The following is a 20132-nucleotide window of genomic DNA, read 5'->3' on the forward strand; positions in this document are numbered from 1 at the left end:
ACAAGCAGTTAGAATTATAAATCTGCTGCGTCAACTGTCAAATTTTCAACTCGAAGTTGAAATGAAATGGAATTTTCTCCACGAATACTCTTATGTTGCGTTTACTTTTTGGATTGGAGTGGGAATCCTTGGATTAAGAGTGTGGAGTGGGAGTGGGAGTAGGATGTTTACTTAAACTAAATAAAAGTATGGATTGTCAATCAGAATCCTAATTATTTGTTTATTTTGTCTTGGATTAGGAGTAAATTGTTTAAAATTATAATTTTATTCTTATGTACAGAATTATAATTTGTAATTAAAAAATTAATAAAAAATATTTAGAAAATAAAATAAATATTTTATTATATTTATAAATTAATAATAATTACTAATATTCTTAATTATGTAAATCATAATTTTTTATTAATTTTAATTTAAATTATGTGAATAAAAATTATTAATAATAGCAACACAAATGAAATATTATTATTGATAATATAGTACAAAATTAATATTTTTTTAGAATAAAATATTTATTATTATTAATTAAATAAATAATTAATATTTATTAAAATTAATGTTTAATATTATTAATTTAAATATAATATTTATTTATTTTTATTTTATTAAATTTAATAAAATAAATATGATATAATTATTATTTTTAATAAATATGATATTATTTATTTTATTAAATATGATATTATTTATTTTATTATAGGGATAAAATGGAAAGAGGGGGAGTGGATTCCCACTCCCACCTCCCCCCATGGGAGTGGGAATTCCACTCCCCACTCCAAAATTGAGTGGAACTCACGGATTCCCACTCCCACTCCTACTCCTCCTTTTTTAAAGGTAAGTAAACACTGAAGTGGGAGGAATCCACACTCCACACTCCTACTTCAAAAAGTAAACACTACCTTATTGTAGAATTATTAGGTGGCTTATTTTTATTATTTTTTACTGTAAATATGGGTAGCCATGCGTCCACAATTAGGCAATGTTGTGTTCTAGAGTATTCTAATATTACTCAAAGCAAGGTCGTGATTTGATTCAGGTGATATGATGATAACTATTGAAATCTTCTAATATTGTTTTTTTTTTTTTAAATTAATCTATTAATTATCATTTTATGATTAATGCATAAAATAAAGGATCCAACTACGGTACCACCGTGTTACCCGTACCACTGGTTTTGTCTTTTGTGCCAACTGTGTTGTAAATTTTCATTAAACCCCTTTCATTCATTTTTATTTAAACTTTACCTCATAAATATTAAATTAATTTCTATTGCATCCATATAAACATTATAATTAGCACCTTATACTATTTGTTATTTATACATTTTTCTTCTATATTACACATTTATCACAATACCCCTCTTTTTATCACAAATACCGGCGAACCCGACCCGAATTTCGTTTCCATTTCCGTCCACGCCACCGGCCAAGGTTGGTACCGATCGGAAGATCGTGCGACGCCGGTCATCTCCACGCCATCCTTGTCACAAAAATAACCGGGTCAACCCGACCCGCGAACCCGACCCAGATTTTGTTTTCGTTTCCGGCAACTCCACCGGCCAAGGTTGGTACCGATCGGAAGCTCGTGTGATGCCGGTCATCTCCATGTCATCCTTGTCGCCGTAAAGCATTCGGAAAGCTGCCAATCGAAGCCGTGAAAAGTCACAGAATCCCCGCTTCAATTCGCCGTTGTTTCTCCAGTTTCCGGTGACGCCACCACTTGAGTTTTGTTCTCCACAATTCTCTCTGTCTTTTCTGACCAACCACAGCCACCGGAGGAGCCGATTTGCCGTTGATCGGCCGTTGAAGGATTCACGAGTTTGGGAGAAATGAACTTAATATTTTTGAAGCAAAGTTCAAATAAGAATAAGTGAAAGGGCTTCATGAAATTTTACATAAAAAAAGACAAAAGTAGTGGTATGGTGCCACTGTTGCACGATAGGCGAGTCCTAAAATAAAATGCTTACAAAATCATAAAAAAGTAAAAGGGCGAAGTGGGCCCATGGTGATTGATAAATGTGCGGTCAAATCCACGATATTATTGATATTGGTGAATATGAGATTCTACGTCATTCAGGTTACGTACATAATCGGGAATTGGTTAATTTAATGCTAAAACGAATAAACGATACGACCATCTGATTTGGTTTAAAAAAACGACCTTAGTCTTCTATTTTTTGAGTGCTTCTAGAGACGATGACGATGGAACCTTCCGCAGCGGATTTGTCATTATTAAATATGTTTTTATATAAAATTTATTTGTTATAAGTTTTGATAATTATTAAATCCGTAATGATATTTGACAAATTTGTTATGAATTTTTATATTTAAAATTATAAATATTCAATATATAAATTTAATGACTTAAAAGTTTACCTAACACACTCAATTCTAAATTTAACCAATGTAAATGAAAAATTAAATTTCAACATCAATCCAACACAAATACTCAAATTTAAATATAAAATGTACAAATTCATAAAAAAATGTCAGAAATTAATATTTAAAAATAACAGTTATCATTTCATATTATCATTTGACAAAAGTTCCAAGGGAATATCTCCATTTTATTCACCACCATTAGCACTCGTCCAGTATGATTCTTACAACAATGGTTAATATTAATATTTTCTAAAGAATAATATTTTTTAAATACTAATCCTAAGAACAAAATTATAATAATAAAATAATACATGCATTAAGTTAAAGAAAATTTAATTAAATTATAATAAGTATATAAAGTATATTTTGAATTTAATTATTTTGAATTTAATTAAAAATAATTAAAAAAACTGCAGGTTCGTGAATACCAATGTGAGTATCTGTTGGATATTTGACTAATACCAAACTCACCTGTAACCTAATATGAATTATAATTTATAATACCAAACCCGTCTGCAATCCATAAAATTACCCACAACAAGTGAATTTTGACAGGTGCAGATTTGCGGGTATTATTGTTATTCCTAATGTGTTTCTCTATTAAAGAGTGTAGAGATACCATCATAAGTAGTAATCTTGGATTCTTAGTTCATGCCAACGATACTACTATACAGTTACGATAAGCTGTCTTAAACTTTATTATAGTTAAAGATCAAGCTCACAAATTTTTAAATACAATATCTGATAAAATACATTATATTTAGAATGTATATTTTTGTGTCTTTTAATTTGATCCCGAATTTATTACAATCCGAAATATCTGATTACTAAAATGTGATTGCAAGAGACCAAACTAATTCAGAAATCAGATATTCCTTAAAAGAGGCGAGAAACAGCTGATATACTTGGGGTGAAAAGAATAGTATAATAATAATTTTTGCTAATGAATATTTTCATTTTTCTCCTTTCTCTAGGTTAAAGATTTTAGTACGCTTTACAAGCTATTCAAAGTACTTTTGAACTATAATAATTATACAAGGAATTTGAGTATCAAAACTGCAGAACTTTAACCCTGCCCTAAAAAGAAGGAAAAAAAAAGAATAAAAATTGATGTACTGCCATGGATTCAGTCACAGCGAAGAAACTGATGGTCTCTCTTCTTGCCTCTCAACAAGCATACATCTTGAAGGTGGACCAAACACGCTTAATACAACCTGTGGCCATAGGGAAATTGTTCACAAAGTTATCTTTACTTGCATACAGAATATAAATTTTTGTTTCACTTTACGCCACTTGGGGTTTTGGCAAAAGTCTCTACAAATTGGAGACTGCAACAATGTACCATGCGTAAATCGATGCACTTACCGGTAGAAATACAAGGCCGTGCAAGAAACCGAGAAGGACCAGAGCTAGGTACATTTGGAAGTAATAAACCTGCAAGATATAAAATGGTAAAAGTATTAAGTGGGCTGGACAAGTAGTGCCTCCTGCAATCTGAGAGTTAAGTGTAGGAAAAGATACCACAAAAACTTCTGTCCTTGAGAAGCAAAGAACGATAACTCCAACTAGCTTTGTGAGCGTGATTCCACTGCAAAAGTGGTTAAAGGGATGGTCAAAAGCTGAGATGTGTGAAAAAAATTAAGCTGAGGGAGGAAGCTTCCTTTTTTTTTTTTTACATCTGAGTTAGGAGGATCCTAAATACTCGGGATCCATTGTTCCATTAGCAAAAAGGGATGGTCAAAATGTCAATCAGAAGTCACAAGTTCATTGAAGAGAACAAAAAGAACCTGAAGACAGAAGCCCCCATCGTACCAAGAGCCTCTTTCATGCGCTGGTTTTTGTCTCCACTGCTTACCTGTTAAAGAATTGCTTGAGAACATGCTAGAAGAAGATATGTTTAAAGAATAGCATAAAGAAAATGAAATTATAAGGGGAGTATCAAATAAAGAAGGGATAAAATTTCCTTCGAGATGCACTATATAATTGGTTGTAGTGCTAAAAAAATTCATCCTACCACTGTAGTATCAATGGCATACTTACAACTGTTCAAATACAAATCATTAGGGATGCGAATTCTGTGCTGGGTTGAGTTTTAACTGAACATTGAATCAATGGTTGCTAGGCAACATAAATGAAAAGATAGAAATAAAAATAAATCCTAATCATTGATTTAGTGCTTGGCAAAAACTTAGCTCAACGGTAAATCTTAATCCAATCATCAAATATGTATATGTGTCTTCAAAGAAAGAGAGAGAGGACCCTTCTTCTCTTTCAACTAATATATATAAATAATATTTATGGGATTTATGGTATTAATTTGGGAAGAGTGTCTAGCTAATAGTTTATGCAAGACATGGGATGTAAAACATAAATTTAAGAAGAGAAAATGGAAAAGATACTGACGGAGAAAGCATGTGTTATATGCACGCAGAACTCGACAGCAATGCCAACTGCCATGACAAGATTAACAACAGAGACTGCATTTAGTTGGATCTTCAGAATTGCCATCACACCCTACAGAAGTTCAAGTTTTAAGCAGATGTTAAAAAGTAAACAGACAATTGATAACAGAGCTGCTTGAAATGAAAGAAGTTTAGCACAAGTACCATAAGATCCACCACAATCATTGTCAACACCAGCAAAATGATTGCTGAACTCCAAAAACTACATTTAAAAATCAAAGAAGGTAAAAAGTCATCTTAAAAAAAAATACAAGCCTAATTAAAAAAAGGCTAAAATTAGAATACCGACCTGCATGTGGTAATTAAACAAACAACAAATACGGCGCCTGGTAAAATATTTAAACGAATCAAATCAATGTTTTGGACCAGTGGAAATAACTCCCAAGTCAGCATAAAAGTGAAGAAATATATATATATATATATATATGAAGTCAGAATTATAAAAATACAAATCCAATAGAAACAACCGATTACTGTTATGTGGGAATAGTGAGTATTTTCTTCAGAGAAAGCCACAGGCTATAGGGCCAGTAATAAGCTTGTGTGATTTCCAAACATACTTATTAAAGCTATCCAGTTTCATACTAGGAAGTGGGAAATCGAGTCATTGTCTTATATCCCAAAAAGTCTGTATGCAAAGAATGATATATAATCACAAGCTTCCTCTCAGAGCATAGAAACAAAATGGCATGGAAAAGAAGGAGAAATATGAGTAGTGAAAGAACTGGTTTATGCAATACAACATTTGCTTTTGATGAAGACCATTTAAAGTCTAACCTTAAAAGCAAAGAGCAATAATACCAGTAAAGAAATTCCAGTTTATGATGTACTACAAAATCATCAACAGTTTCTGAGTGCGGAAGTCCTGAAGGTACTAACCAATAGCTATAGCAAGGTTGATCAGTGCAGTCCTCCAAATATCAAGGTATTGCTCAAAATACATATAAAATACAGAATACGGAAAGATCTCCATCTGCACCAGAAAAGAAAAATTATAATTGTAGACAGGGTAGAACTAATATGCTCTGCCTATTCTGCTAAAATGTATTACAGTAAAATAACAATGGGCTTCCCTGAACCTCCAACTATACACATGCATAAAGCATCTATGGAGTTTATCAATACTGACTTACAGTTTTTAGCATGACATGGAATTTTTGCTAGCAACATACATCTGCTGCCTAACATGGGAGCAAGACAAGACAGTTGCATGGATACTAGCCAGAAAATATAGTTAATAAATATAAATGTAAGTACCCAAGTGAAACTATTGAGCCAGTCACCAACTTTTGATTTATTACCTGCAAAGAATCAGAAACTCTTGAACTGAATTCTCGAGCAGCTCTCATGGAATTAACATAATCAATCTGAAATAAATTTACAGTTGAATTAAATGCCATCTCCACATAATTCCCAAAAAAATTAAAAAGAATGCTCAATTTTATTAAATAGAAGAAACTTTTCCTACCTGCCTGTTGAGGGGTGTATGATATGTACGAAAGGAAGAAGCTTGTACAATTCCATTTTCATAACCTGATGATGCAGAATTTACATAATAATCCACCAAAGGTAGTTCACAAACAAAGCCACCCATACATATATCAAATTGTAAACTGTTTCAGTGTCTGGCTTGTTGTTTAGAAGCGGAAGTAATTGAGAAAGCAAAAATGCAGTCCTTCTAACCTTTCAAATCCACACTGTTGGTGTATGCACCATGGCCACCCTTCGCACAACTGGCCGAAGGCAGAGCATTCAGGAACCATGGAAGTTTTTCCTTGAACTGTATGGTAGATGGTCGATCTTTAAGCAAATCCGAGTGGTGGAAGCACTGAAGAATGTCAAATTTTCTCAATAGTTAGAACTCAAAAAGTAAAAATGAGAAAACCTGTTGCCCTACTCCAAAACAATTATATAACGAATTGACTCTAGGGAGTAGATTACCGTTGTACAATCTTTGCATACTCCAGCCGAGCCACAGGAACTTTGACCAGAAGGGCAGCAAGGAGGCTGGAGGGAAGACTATTTTAGTAAATTATTGGATTCCCACTAAAAGATGGAAAATCTTAAAAGCATCAAGGTTTGATGTCCAAAAAGTGCCAGGAAAGCATTATCAAAATAGTATGCCACCTCATGATTACACAGTTAAGCAAATTCTCAACAATGGAGGCTTAAAGAGTTGAAGATTTATTGTGCCATTACTGTAAAAATGCTAAAGTGAAAAGAATTAGTCACATAATATTAAATTCTAATTGTTTTATCTAAGCTACTAAATAATCAGTTTACCACTTGTAATTTTAAAAAATTCCAGCACCTTTAAAAAAATTTAAAAACCAGAGACAACATAAGGCCTTGGAGCGAAATAGTACATAACAACAACAAACTGACTGGGGAAGCTATGAGAAAGACAGAAAGAGAAGGCCACATAATTCTGGAACCATTTAGGCAGACATTCCTCAATTAAATGAATGAAACAAGAATAAAAAGATGGAATTTTAACCTGGTCGTCAGGTGGGCAATAACTCCCATTTGTGAACTTTCGACAGCAACCAAAAGCTTCAGGAGATATCCATACAAGAAAATCATCAAGCCATGAAGCAGCTGGCTTAGCAATGTAGCTTGATTGTGGAATCAACGATGCTCTTGAAATCTAGTCAATAAACAAACATTTTGCATCAAGGATGTAATACTGTGGAAATAACATAGACGAAGAAGAAGGAATAAATATATTGACAAAGTGCAGAAACAAAGATTAACAGGCTAAACAATTAAAAATCAAACAAACCACACTTAAACTGTTCCACACTCAATGGAAGACACTTTGTAATATAACATGAATCTTAAAACTGTAAAAGGGAGATAAGGGGGAACTGTTCAAAGATATGTTCGAGTCTCAGAACTTGTATCATCAAAAAACAAAGATATTAAACATCTCCTCAACACAAATACGTATTCATGAATAGAGAGAAATTCTCTATCACTTATATGCTGCTTCAAATTTACAAACATAGACAAGTATTAGTATAACTATAGTTTTACAGACAACTTAATTAAAAAGTTGCTGAAAAAAAACTGTATAACATTGAAAGAATTTCTGTACATAAATAAAAGAAGGCGAATCAGAATATAAATGGCAGAAATCATCAAGTGAAACTTTGCATGACAATTAAATGAGGTGATCTTGGAGGTTGACCCAAATATAAAATAAAGATGTCCAGAAACTAGAATTTTATCTGAATATCAACAAAATGAGAAGAAAGTTCAACCTCATTCAAAAGAGAGTTTGAATCACATTGGCTGATTGAACACAGCTGATTCGTCTGCCTTGATTCTGAGCTGAAGTATAGAGTAATATTAGCATGAAAAACAAAATTGAAATGAAAAGTGATTAAAACCAATGTATGCCCAAGTGCTTGCAAATGGAAAAGTAAATTTGTAGCTGATTCATTTTTGAGAACAGAGGGACTGCTATAGATAATATCAAAATAAATGAAAAATAAAAGGCAAATTTATGCAGGTATACCTGTAATTATAGTTCTTTACAACAAAATAAAGTGGTGGTCCAATTCTGAGATGCTCTGAAATATTATTAAAATACCCCTGCAGCAAACAGGAACTCAAGAGTCAGAACTGCTGTACTGAACACAATAAATAAATACACAAGGACTCAATAAAATGTAAGAGTTATGAAGGGATTAAACCTGAAGATATGAGTCTCGTGGAAGAACAATCTTCTGCTCCAAACCAGGTTCAATCCGGGTGCATAATGCCTGTTAGTTTTAGAAATATGAGCAACTAAATTAAAACACATGAGAAACACATATCAAAGAACTGTAGATCCCATATATTTTTTGAAAATAGAAACAAATAGAAAGCAACTCACAATGCTAGCCAAAGTGAATGCAACAAATAGAGAAATAACAGCTATTTTCACTCCCCAGAGACTGAGAATCGTTGCATGGACCTCCTAAAAGAATTGGAAAAAGAAGCTCAAGTGGATTGGAAATAACAGTAAAGATGGAAAATCAAATTCAAATTATGAAGCTCAAAATTACCAAAAAGATGCTGCTGAATGAACTTTTAGCATTAAGAACTAGAGGGAATATAAAAAGAAACAAGTATGATAATCTTAATCCACACATCAGTAACATAAATGTCCATTGGCTAATTTAGCCAGAGACAAATATTAATAACATGTAATTTTTCTGCCCTTTTATTTTAATTATTTATTTGGGCATGAGAGTGGAACTTGTGGGGGCAGTCCCACTACCACGCTTTCTTCCCCCCACCCCGCGCCAGAAAGAGCTGGCGATGTATCTCGCACGATAATTATCATTCACGTTTTATCTCAATTATTAAATAAGAATTCATCATTAATACTGCAATCAGTTGCAACTGCCATTGCCAAACTTGTGTAATCAAATTTGACTTGTAAGAAAAGCATTAAGGGATCTACTCCTTTTTGGCAGATCAACCCATGTTTTGTTGAAAGTTTTGTCCCATGAAAATTGACACTAATTCAATACCATAGAAGATCTCATAGGATCCTTTTTTTTCATCATAAAAGTTTGTTAATATTCGGAACTATTAGGTTTTCCCCAATCAAATATGTGGCTTAGATGAGGGTCAAGCATTTTCATAGGGAAAAATTATTACTAGAGGCTCTGAGAGAAAACATCATGAATCTAAACAAAGAATGTTTGTGCCATGGAATATAGTTGAGAACTGTGAAACAAATATGACTTGCCAGGGAAGTTCAATGGCCAGCAAAGTTTAATTACCTTCATATATCGAGCCAAGAGTCCAGGTTTTCTCTGACCAATGCCTAAACTTCCACAACAAAAACTTTAGTCAGAGTTGATTTCAACTTCAAAACAGAAGATTGAAAAAACGAAGTGAGAATTAATCACCTAAAACCAGGTCAGGTAATACTCTAAACATTAATTAAGCAACTCTTAGAAGTACCTTTGTCAGAGTCAGCATATGAAGAAGATAGTTTTAAGCATGGAATACAGTCAACCCTCTTATCTTCAGCTCGCAAAAAGTCAAAAACTATTAAAGCAACAAAAGCAGTAATTTGCAGAAGGAAGTCCAACAAAACAGCTAGCGCTGCAAGAGTACAAAAATTGGAGTTAAAAAACACACGACAATGGACATCATGACAGTCACTCAAAAAGGACGAAAAATTATTTCATAAGTTTATCAATTTAAATGGATGACAATATCTGACCGGCAAACATGGAGAAGACACGGCAGGCTGGCATAGGAATAAAACTTCCAACTGCAAATGCTAAAACCTCAGATAAACTAGCAAGTGTTATGGATGGTCCAACTTCCACAAGTGCATTGCTTATTCGTGTTTCCAAAGGTAACTCCAGCTGCTGCCGCTTAACAGCATGCACTAGTATACACATATTATCCACCCCAACCTGTTATAGCAGAGGAGAAAACAATTACATGCTGCAACAGAACTTGATGACAGATATTGCAACAATTAAATAGAAATAAAAATGGATCAATCACCAAATTTTGAGAAGATTTTAAAGTTAGTTATTCTAATATTCAGATTGAAGGTCTTTTGACCTTTTGAAAACTGTAATTAACTAGCTTCATGGAACTTAAAACATAAAATGAAAAGGTTAAGAAGAAAATTTTCTGAAGAACTGAATGTGTCCACTTAAAGCTCATGTTCTGTTAAATATTAGCTGATGATTCTACCAACATGGTAGCTTGCATTATGTGAATCCAGGTCTGTGCCTAATTGAAGTACTCAACAGTTATTGGTACAAGGTAACAAAAGGGACTTAAGATGCAAAACTTTTCACAAACTTCGGGCCAATAGTTTTCATTTCCCATCTCATGGAAAACCATTTTCGCTCTGCCTAGCCCTATCCCCTCTAGTGGTATTTTAGTGATAGGTTCTATAGGAACCAGGTTTTTTGTTACTGGGATAGGCAAATTCATAGTCAAGTAATCCAAGTTTCTAAGCACTGATTTTATTTCCTGGAATCTGCAGGCTTAAAATTTTTGGTTCATAATCCACATTTCACACATGGCCCAAATCACAAGAACAGTGAACTCGCATCTAAAATTATGCAATCTGGCATCATATGAAATCGACAGATGGTGGAACTTACAGCTAAAACAAGAAAAGGAATAACTTCCATGATGATGAGGGTTGATTTTACTCCAATTGCACTAAAAAAACCAACTGATCCAAGAACAGAGAGCATGACAAGAACAACCCCAGAAAGGCCAAGCAATACCTGCAATCCGACCAATCATATACTGAGATAAGTTTGAGAAAAAATATGGTCAATTTCTAATGTGTGTATGTGGAAAAAATAGTGGATTAAATGATACCTTAGAAGAAATGTAGAAGGAAGATAAGTGAGGTGTATCACCCAATGTAAGAGATATGTACGCAAACATTACCAAGTAGCTTATCTGAAATGGAAAGGGAAGCAAAATTATACTCAGAAGAGAAACACATCAATTTGGCTCTGTTGTAAGAGAATGAAGTAACAGGGTGGTTTTATGTTAGCTGACCTAAATAGCTGTCCGAAGCTTAGTTAAGTTGAGTTATGATAGCATTCCGATTACAAGAAAGTTCATATTTTCGAAACAATAGAAGATGAAATATAGGACAAATTTAACAATCAACTCAAGTAAGTTTCAATTCCCAAGACCAGTTGGTCTACCACAACAATCATTTTTCTTCGATCCACACTACCCCAAGCCAAATTAGCATGAACGATATTATAGATAGTTTGAGATTAATTTCGTAACAGCAAACTAACATAAACGTTAAGAAATAAATATTCACCACTATAGTTATGGCATCTGCAGTACTTTCTCTTTTCAGTTCTTCCTCAATGGAGCTCTCCGATGAAAAAGCAAGTGTTAAATTTTTTGACTGAACCATGGGCAACAACTCATCCTGAAAAGAGATTAAATTAGCCACAACTTTAAAAGGAGTGGCAATTAATGACCACCAAACTTATAAGAAAAATAGATGAAAAACATGGGAAATCAAGTGAAGAAGATAAAACATTTCTGCATGCAAGATGCACCATCGTCCTAAGCCTAAATATAAAAAGGTTGACACAGTGGTCAACTGTTTGGCAAGCTACAAGAAAATCAAACAAACAAACAAATAGCAATCAATAGTGAACCACAGATACAAACCTTTGCTAACTGAACAAAGGCCTTTTCCCAAGCTACTGCTTTTTTGGTTTCATTTCCTTCTCTATCTACTGCATTGTTTACTGGATATGTAACAACAAAAGCAGATGCCTGTCTTGGAACATTACTTTAAGTTAAAGACTCCAATGGTACAATTGTATCTGAAATTTACAAGAGCTGGAAAAATTACCTCAGAATAGTTGTTCCCAGAGAAACCTCCTAATGCGGTGCTTGGATCAAGGGGACCTTTGAAAGCACTCATGCATGATTCTGTAGATGTATAATGCTAAAAAGACATGTAGCATAATCAGTAGGCCAGCTTGTAGAAAATGAGGCTTCCATTATTGTAAGAGAAGAGATCAAAAAGGAAAATTATAAGGCAAACAAATTAATATAATTCTGTCAGACACATACAACAAGAACATCGGAAGAAATTATAAAACAAATGCCACCAACAGAGCACACAATACGATTCTAACCAGCAAGGAAATGCAGATAAAATTGTTCTATTGACTAGTAATTTAAGATTCGACAACTTTTATAAACTTGCTTATCAGAATCTAAATAGCTCTATCAGTTGAACTTTTGACATTATTCTCAGTCTCAACTGCATTTAAGTCATCATCATTTTTTCAGATCAAAGTAGCACATGATTCCAAGAAAATATAAATAATATCATTACCAAGGGAACAATTGGATTTTTCAGCATAACATGATGTCTAAGTATAGAATATAGCAGCTCGATTGTGACATGTGCCATTGCACGAATTCATGCCCACACAGCTATGCCAATTTCGAGTTCATAAAATGTGCTTTTGCAGAGTTCAACCCTTTTCAACGCCCAAATGCCAACAACACAATGCTTCACCAGTCATACTCAACTCATGCAAGGACAAATATACTTTAAATATTACATTTAATATTTATAGTATATAATCTAAAGCTTAATTTTTTATCAGACATAAAAGATTAAAGGTCAGACATTTTCACTTATAAACAATAAAGGCATGCTCTTGCACTTTAAACAATATGGAGATCAAGATTACTAATGTGTACCTGAAAACAATACTTGACATGTTCAACTCCTCCGAAATCATCAAAATTTTTAGGATCCATTTTGAAATACTATCATAAGGAAATAGCAAATAATTAAGGAATATGTTAGTCCAAATAATTTATTTATTAGGGAGCTGGATGCAGTAGTTAGGGAGTTGTCACAGAGAAAGACATTACCTGCAGAACGCTTTGTGTGGCACAATCCTGGCCCAGTGGCTTCATGCAAATGTCTGTGAGAGATATCATTGAGCCAGAATAATTTGCACGAAGTCCATCAATCTATTAAGATTGAGTTGTGAATTGAGTTATTTAAGTCAATTTGTCAAGGAGGTTCAAAAAAGTTACAAAAACTTCAACTTAATAAATTAGAAAACAAATTTGCATGTTAATACAGTTTAATCATAACAAGTTTCATCAAACTTGCCTTCTTCTGTATTTCAAAAAGTAACTTAATGTTGCTCTCTGTCACAATACTCGGTAAGTTCCCATGAGTGGTGTCTGGAATGGTCGCCAATATTAGCTGGAAAAATTAAGTTCCATTAGTTCTTTCTATCTATGAATTATGCAATAATAAAGATTTGTCCTGGTTATACAGTGAAAAATCCTCAAAAAAGAAGTTACCAGATAACTAAGTCTTATGAAAAGTCACATCGGTATAAACTGAACTAGGCACAAATGCATTCTAGAAAAAATAAATGAAGCATAACAATCCAAATGAGAGCCTTTAACTGAAAAAAAGGAGCTCCACAATAGCTTAAAGTTTACTTGCACACTGTTACATGCAGGTGAATTTTATTCTCCCGCAAGCATATAGAAAAACGTTAACAGAATGATATCGTGGTCTTTTTCTCCACAGATCAACTGAAAATAACAAGAATTTTCAGTTGGACTGTGCTTGTTTCTTTCAGTTATATTATAACAGAGAGGATGTTAAACCTACTTTGGCCTCCAAACCATAATCAAAATTTCCCTCTTTTGTACTTCAAAAAGTAATAAAAAACACAATAACTACAAAATGCAAACCTCTTCAATTCTGTAGAAAGGAGCAAGGTGGCTGTCGAAAAATAGTTTCTCCTCTGCGGCTCTACTCCCAGGCCCAACCCAAAGCTGAAACAGTACATGTATCAAGAGTTGACAGAGAACTCAAGCAAAAAGAAAGAAATGCTAAAATTATGGTAAAATAATCGTAAATATATGTAATGTTCACAGAGAATAATGTAATAATTTAACCCCTGATAGCCCTTAATGAATTTAAAGGACATTCAAATCCTTAACAACTATTTTTGCATTCTTTCGGTCATGTTTCCCAACTGCATATCACTTTGTAGTTTCTACTTTAATCATTTACTCGGTTTATTGTTTTCCATTTCTTTCCACATATGTTTATTAAACCACCCAAAATTTATAAAATGTGAGAAGTTTCTTTTTTTCTCTCTCTCTCTCTCTCTCTTTTTTTTCGGGCTACTAGACATTTTCCCAAATACTTGTGAGATTCTACTTGAGAAATTCTACTTTATTGAAGTTTCTCTGCTTCCTTCCGCACACATTCGTTGAGCATATAAGATGGCCTCGCCACAAGCTTCATCTATGGTGGGACAATAGAACCAACTTATGTCCACATGAGAAAACAAATGACAGGGGGAATTGACGCCCTGAGGATTTAGGAGCTATGAATCTTTAAGAAAATCCATGTATCATAGTAAGAAAGAGATGGCTGCACTTTCCATTGAACAATTATTAGAAAATGGCATCCTCAAAAGATTTAAATCCTCCCCCCTCTGGAAGTTACTTCCAGAAATTTTCTACTGTAACTGAAATTATCCAGATTAAGTCAAGAATATATTATTTTGTACTCAGCCCTACTGCAGTATACAAACTAATTATCCCTGCCATAACATGTCAAAGTTCATTAACCAAAAGACAGTGAATCACATTTAAACTGAAATGACAGCAGCATATTGAAGCAGAATTGAAAAGGATGAGTAGCAGAATTGGGGACCAAATAAGGCAGAATTTTTTTTTAAAAAACACTATTCATATATGATGTAAAATGCTGCTTGAGCCAAATATTACCTTCTCAGGCCGTGTTTCGACCTCGAAACGGATTAGACCTAAACAAAGTAGAAGAACCAAAGCCATTGACAAACTCAATACAAGGGTTGGATTTCTAGCAACCCATTTTCCATATTTCCTGAGCACAAATATGTTTCAACAGGTCAAAATTCATTCTGCTTGAAATGATGTATAAGCATTAAAGGTAAAGGCAGTGACCTGTAAAAATTTGACATGTATCCTTGCACAATCGAAAGCTGAATTCTGTTTCTAGTTCTAGGAGTACCAAGCATCTGATACAAAAATCCAGTAAAAAAAAATTTATGATGTGAGTAGACTAACCAACACACAAAAGAAAGAGAGGGAAATAAGGAGTTAAAAAAAGAATAAGGGTTTGTCAGAGAAATTTATCCAAGCATGAGTGAGTCCTAGTGTATATGTTAGAAATAACCTAATAGTAGATTCGCTGTTGCATGATACACAGAATATCTTTATTTACAATTGAAGGTAAAAAAAAAGAGAAGGGAATGGCATATCACTGGCTCAAGATATATAGTACATGAATGTAGCCTGTGAATGTGCAGTATTATGCGTCATGATAGAAATTGAAGATCATAATATACTAGAATGAGTGAAAATTGGCATGCACCTGCACCTGCATGGGGAGGTTCTCTTCTTTCTGCCTTTCAACAGAATGCAGTTCACTACCATCCATTGCATTTACCAGTGGCTTCATTCTAAAGGATCGGCTCCTTTCTCTTTTACGATGAAAGAAACCCCACCCAAAAAACAGAGAAACCAGTATTATATACAGGATTGCTAAAGCAAAGTCAACACATTTGGCCTGCAGATGTCAACCAGTGAACATTAGCAAAATATATATGATACCTAAAATTACACTACATGAAAGTCTAAAAGCATTTTGATGACAATTGCATCCAGAGCAAACAAGAAATTGAATGCAACAGCCAAATTTGATACACAATGGTGTTGGCTCTCACATTAAGAGATCCCATTTTAACTGAACAGGAGCTGCTTTTGTGTGGAGGAGGTGCTGTACTAGAGCAGACAGGAGAGGAAGTGCAATCACCACAAGAACAGCCAAGTGAACCATCAGCACATGAATAAGCAGATACATTCATAGGTATCATTCCAGATAACTCAGGAGCACTTGGCCAAAACTTAATAGTATATGGTGAACCAGGCAGATTGGCAGCAGCTCGCCTACCAATAAAAGCAAACCAATCTGCAAAAAGAAAACATTCAAACACAACAAGTTATCAAGATCATAGGGAATATATCTATAGTCTCGTTGGAAAAATAAACTAGTAAAAAGTGCAGACACTTTTCAGTAACAACCAGTCCACTTTTCAAGTCCCATTTGTGAAGACTTTGAAAATAATAACTGATGCATCCATTTCTTTAGTCAATGCACATAATTATTCTCCCAAAACCAAACCTAAATCCAAGCCGCTGCAGCTCAAGCCGACCTTTGTAGATTTTCTTTTCAGCTGTTTCAAGGTTCTGAAATATAGCGGGCTACAAAATTGGATTTAGCCCTTCTAAACCTACCCAATCAACCCCTCATTGGGTAGCCAGACCATGGAACTTAGCAATTAGAACAGTTAGCATCCAGGTATTTGAAATCAGCATTTTCAATTAATCTTTAGAGGTGCCTATTAAATTATTCTTTGGAGGAGCTAAGAATTAAAAGGATATTTGTTTTACACCTCCAACCATAGCAGGTCATCGAAAACAAAAAAAAGGAGAGATAGAATAGATAGAGAGAGCAACCTTAAGTTTAATCACCGAGCATCAATTTACCTTTAAAATTTTGAGCACCCCCACCAATAAAATCTAATGCTCGAGTATTCATGGTACCAAATTTTACATCCTTGCAAGATTCATATAACCCTTGACCAAAAGTGTCAGTTATATAATAGTCAATCCCATCCACTGTCAAATTATTACTGACCTGCAACAAGTTTAAGGAATAAATAAATTATACATGCTTCAAGGTATTTTCTGTCTCCAGTGGGAAATGTGATGAAAACCAGAACTTAAATTCTTGAAAGAGTATGTTACTGCATAGGAAAATTAATATTTAAATTGTAGTTTTTTTGTAAAAAAAAAAAATTTGAACAACAGCAAGATTGAAAGGCATGTTAGATTACCAGAAGACTAAATGTGCTTAACATGTCACAATTTGTGTCCAGGTAAAACAATCCAAATGATATAACAAAAGAAGCAACATGAGAACAAACTGACTAGCATGTGCTAACTCAAAATAGAGGAAACACAGAGGACACAGATTCTTATTTTTTAAATCTCAGATAACAGAATTGCTTGCTAGTTGTCAGAAGGGAGACCTAATAATATTGGAATGCTTAGAGATCTTTTAAAATGAAACCATATAACAATAATAATGATTTCTGACCTTGGAAACAGAAGTCACATTGATAAATAAACTCTGATTTGGAGAGCAGGTAAGCTCACAGAACAGATTTAAAAAGTTTCTCAAACATGCTGGACAACCTACAAGAAAGGGAATCGCCTGCAAAAAGAAATACGTACATGAGAACTGTACAATTGGCATAATTTTCGGTTGCTTGAGTATTGGAAAAACATAACTGTAACCAAAGCACCCTTCCTAAGAGCATGGGCACATGACTGTGGGTATTCATAACCATTTCCTTTGAAATAAAAAGGTGATTGTTCCATCTTATAGATGGGCTGCCTTCACAGCATTTCAGGTCTCTGTGGGAACTGGGAAAAAGACAGAAAGAGGACCTGAAATCATGAGACAGGATAGGACGAATAGGTTCAGATAAAATTCTTACTTGCTGAACTTGTGTCCGTAAAGTATCAAATTGATCTTCTGTACAGCAAACATTGCCAGTAATTGTCGGGCATAAACTTTGAACTTTTGATGAAAGCAAGTCATCTGGCTGGGGGAACACAATGAGATGTAATCATCAGATGGTTATAATAAACGACAAATGAAGGAAAGAAAAAGTTTGTATAAATTTAAGAACCATCAATAATCACCATTACTGTAGAATCTATGCTAGAAGAGCTGCAAAAGATACCTTAACAGATGGGATATTATAAGGACAATTCAACACTTTTCGGTCACTACGTGCTCCACAAATGTCGTACATTGCACAAAATTCCTCCACATGTTTCACCTCCCTAAACAAGAATCAGGAGCTCAATTCTTCAAATATCAAGTAAACAGATCACTAATATCCAAAAACAAGATGGCAGAATTAATATTAGTCCGGATTTTACTGTTAAATACGAAAAAGCAATAATCAACGCACCCTGCAACGGAGTTGGATGTCGCAAGCAAGCGTGCGTCAGGCCTCTCTGCACGAACTACACATAAAATAAATAAAACCTGCACATATTATGTAACTTCGAGTTCAGCTACCTTTCACAAAAATGAATCATCACATGATATCAGTTCACTTCAGTACCAAAACTGAAGCTCAAATAAATAAGACTCTTCATTTTTTTTTTAAATTAAACATATATAGAATCTGCTCAACTAAAAACTAAAAACACGCACAATCCGCAACTTCTTTTTTTCTTTTAACTTCATATTTTGAATTCTCATCCAAACTTAAACTTCAAATATATTACGATAGCAGGAATCTAAATTCAAAAAAAAAAAAAAGCAATGGCAGCAAAGCTTCTTGCCTGAAATAAAGAAATCGATTGGAGAAACTTTATTTTCCTGCGTGAGAGCTTCATTTTGTCGATCACGAATGCGTTGAGAAAATGAACATAAAAGCAAGAGAAAATGAAATGTGGAGCCGAGACTTCAATTTCAACAGAGAGTCAAAAAAGGAGCGAATTTATAGTTACTGAGAGAACAGTCTTCTTCGCTTGCCGCTGGCGACTTCACTCTCATCAAGCGCGTTCGAATGAGTCTAGTTTCGTGTGCTTATTTACGGTTTTGGCCTTGCTTTCGGTTAGTTTGTCTCGTCGGACAAGTGTTCCAATTTTTTTTTAAAAAAAAATCCATTTTTTAATATGTAATTAAGTGCAAGGCTGCTTTGGTAATTTTGAAGTGACGAAGTAACGTTAAATATATAACAAATAATGATTTCATCTAGATCACAATCGGACTGGCCCACAATTTTAATTCTCATCTGTGGGAACCCGCTGACTGTGATAGATCCTTATTCATGAGTTGAGTTGTGTCCTCTCTCTCAATTTAATAATAAGAATAATCTTTTACCAAGTGTCTCTCATTTTATTTGAATTGTGTACTGAATTAAAATATAAGAAAAATTCACTCTTTATTATAATGTTTTTTTATCCTTCATCAAACCCCTTTATTTCAATTCATTATTCTTTTCCTCTTAATTTAGTTTTCATTTTGTTAAAATGATAAAAAGATTCCTTCTCTCATCCCTTATGCTTAACAATTTTTTTTTATTATCAACATCAAATTTTCATTACATAATTCATAGGATTCCAGATTTTTAACAAAAGCATTAATTATGTGAAGTGATGTTGAATTGACCAATTATAGCCCAAAAAAAAAAAAACCACTCTTGAAATTCCTAACCTGATTTAAAAAAATTATATTGTTATAAAACATGTTTTGACTCAAATTTTATATCAAATTTTTAAATAAAAAATGTAAGTTAAAATATCTCCATAGTTCATATGCATGTTTCATACAAATTTTACTCGTGCGGACAAAATTTGGATAATCGAGAGTGATTTTGCTTGATATTATCTTATTTGTTTATGTACATATGTTTTTACATAATTTATTAAAACATGCACGCGATAGTCGATATATTTGAGATTTTGAGCATGTTTGTGATTGCTTTAAAATTGTTAAATAACCACTTATTTAACAATTTAGCACCCAAACACTTTTTAAATTGGATTACTTGAAAATCTATTCTCAAATAACCTATTCTTATCTTAAACATTAAAAAGCTAGTTTTGAAAATTAATTTTTTAAAAGAATATGATA

General features: G+C 33.6%; 1 protein-coding gene across 3 annotated transcripts; it reads right to left on the reverse strand.

Annotated features, from left to right (window-relative positions):
- Positions 1–3331: 3331 nt before the first annotated feature.
- Positions 3332–19001, reverse strand: LOC18040960 (Niemann-Pick C1 protein). Of its 3 annotated transcripts, none has more exons than XM_024183159.1 (39): positions 18836–19001; positions 18457–18533; positions 18223–18325; positions 17974–18081; positions 17571–17687; positions 16958–17108; positions 16135–16379; positions 15789–15977; positions 15353–15426; positions 15155–15272; positions 14105–14188; positions 13506–13601; positions 13259–13360; positions 13082–13150; positions 12216–12311; positions 12029–12136; positions 11667–11780; positions 11204–11287; positions 10978–11106; positions 10071–10269; positions 9806–9949; positions 9622–9665; positions 8724–8807; positions 8542–8610; positions 8364–8440; positions 8107–8176; positions 7341–7490; positions 6785–6850; positions 6527–6671; positions 6312–6376; positions 6145–6210; positions 5723–5816; positions 5133–5169; positions 4988–5045; positions 4785–4895; positions 4169–4236; positions 3903–3969; positions 3747–3815; positions 3332–3595 (listed from the first exon to the last, which is right to left on the reverse strand). In XM_024183159.1, exons 1-39 carry the CDS (start codon positions 18887–18889, stop codon positions 3512–3514), a joined length of 3885 nt encoding a protein of 1294 aa, XP_024038927.1. In that variant the 5' UTR covers positions 18890–19001; the 3' UTR covers positions 3332–3511. The 3 variants fall into 3 exon arrangements, with proteins under 3 accessions (XP_024038927.1, XP_006435367.1, XP_024038928.1); XM_006435304.2 differs by having other exon boundaries at positions 15783–15977; XM_024183160.1 differs by lacking the exons at positions 18457–18533; positions 18836–19001 and adding an exon at positions 17765–17923 and having other exon boundaries at positions 15783–15977; positions 17974–18077; positions 18223–18304.
- Positions 19002–20132: the final 1131 nt, after the last annotated feature.

Source organism: Citrus clementina, unplaced genomic scaffold (genome assembly GCF_000493195.1).
Source record: "Citrus clementina cultivar Clemenules unplaced genomic scaffold, Citrus_clementina_v1.0 scaffold_5, whole genome shotgun sequence".
In the NCBI taxonomy this organism is placed as follows: Eukaryota; Viridiplantae; Streptophyta; class Magnoliopsida; order Sapindales; family Rutaceae; genus Citrus; species Citrus x clementina.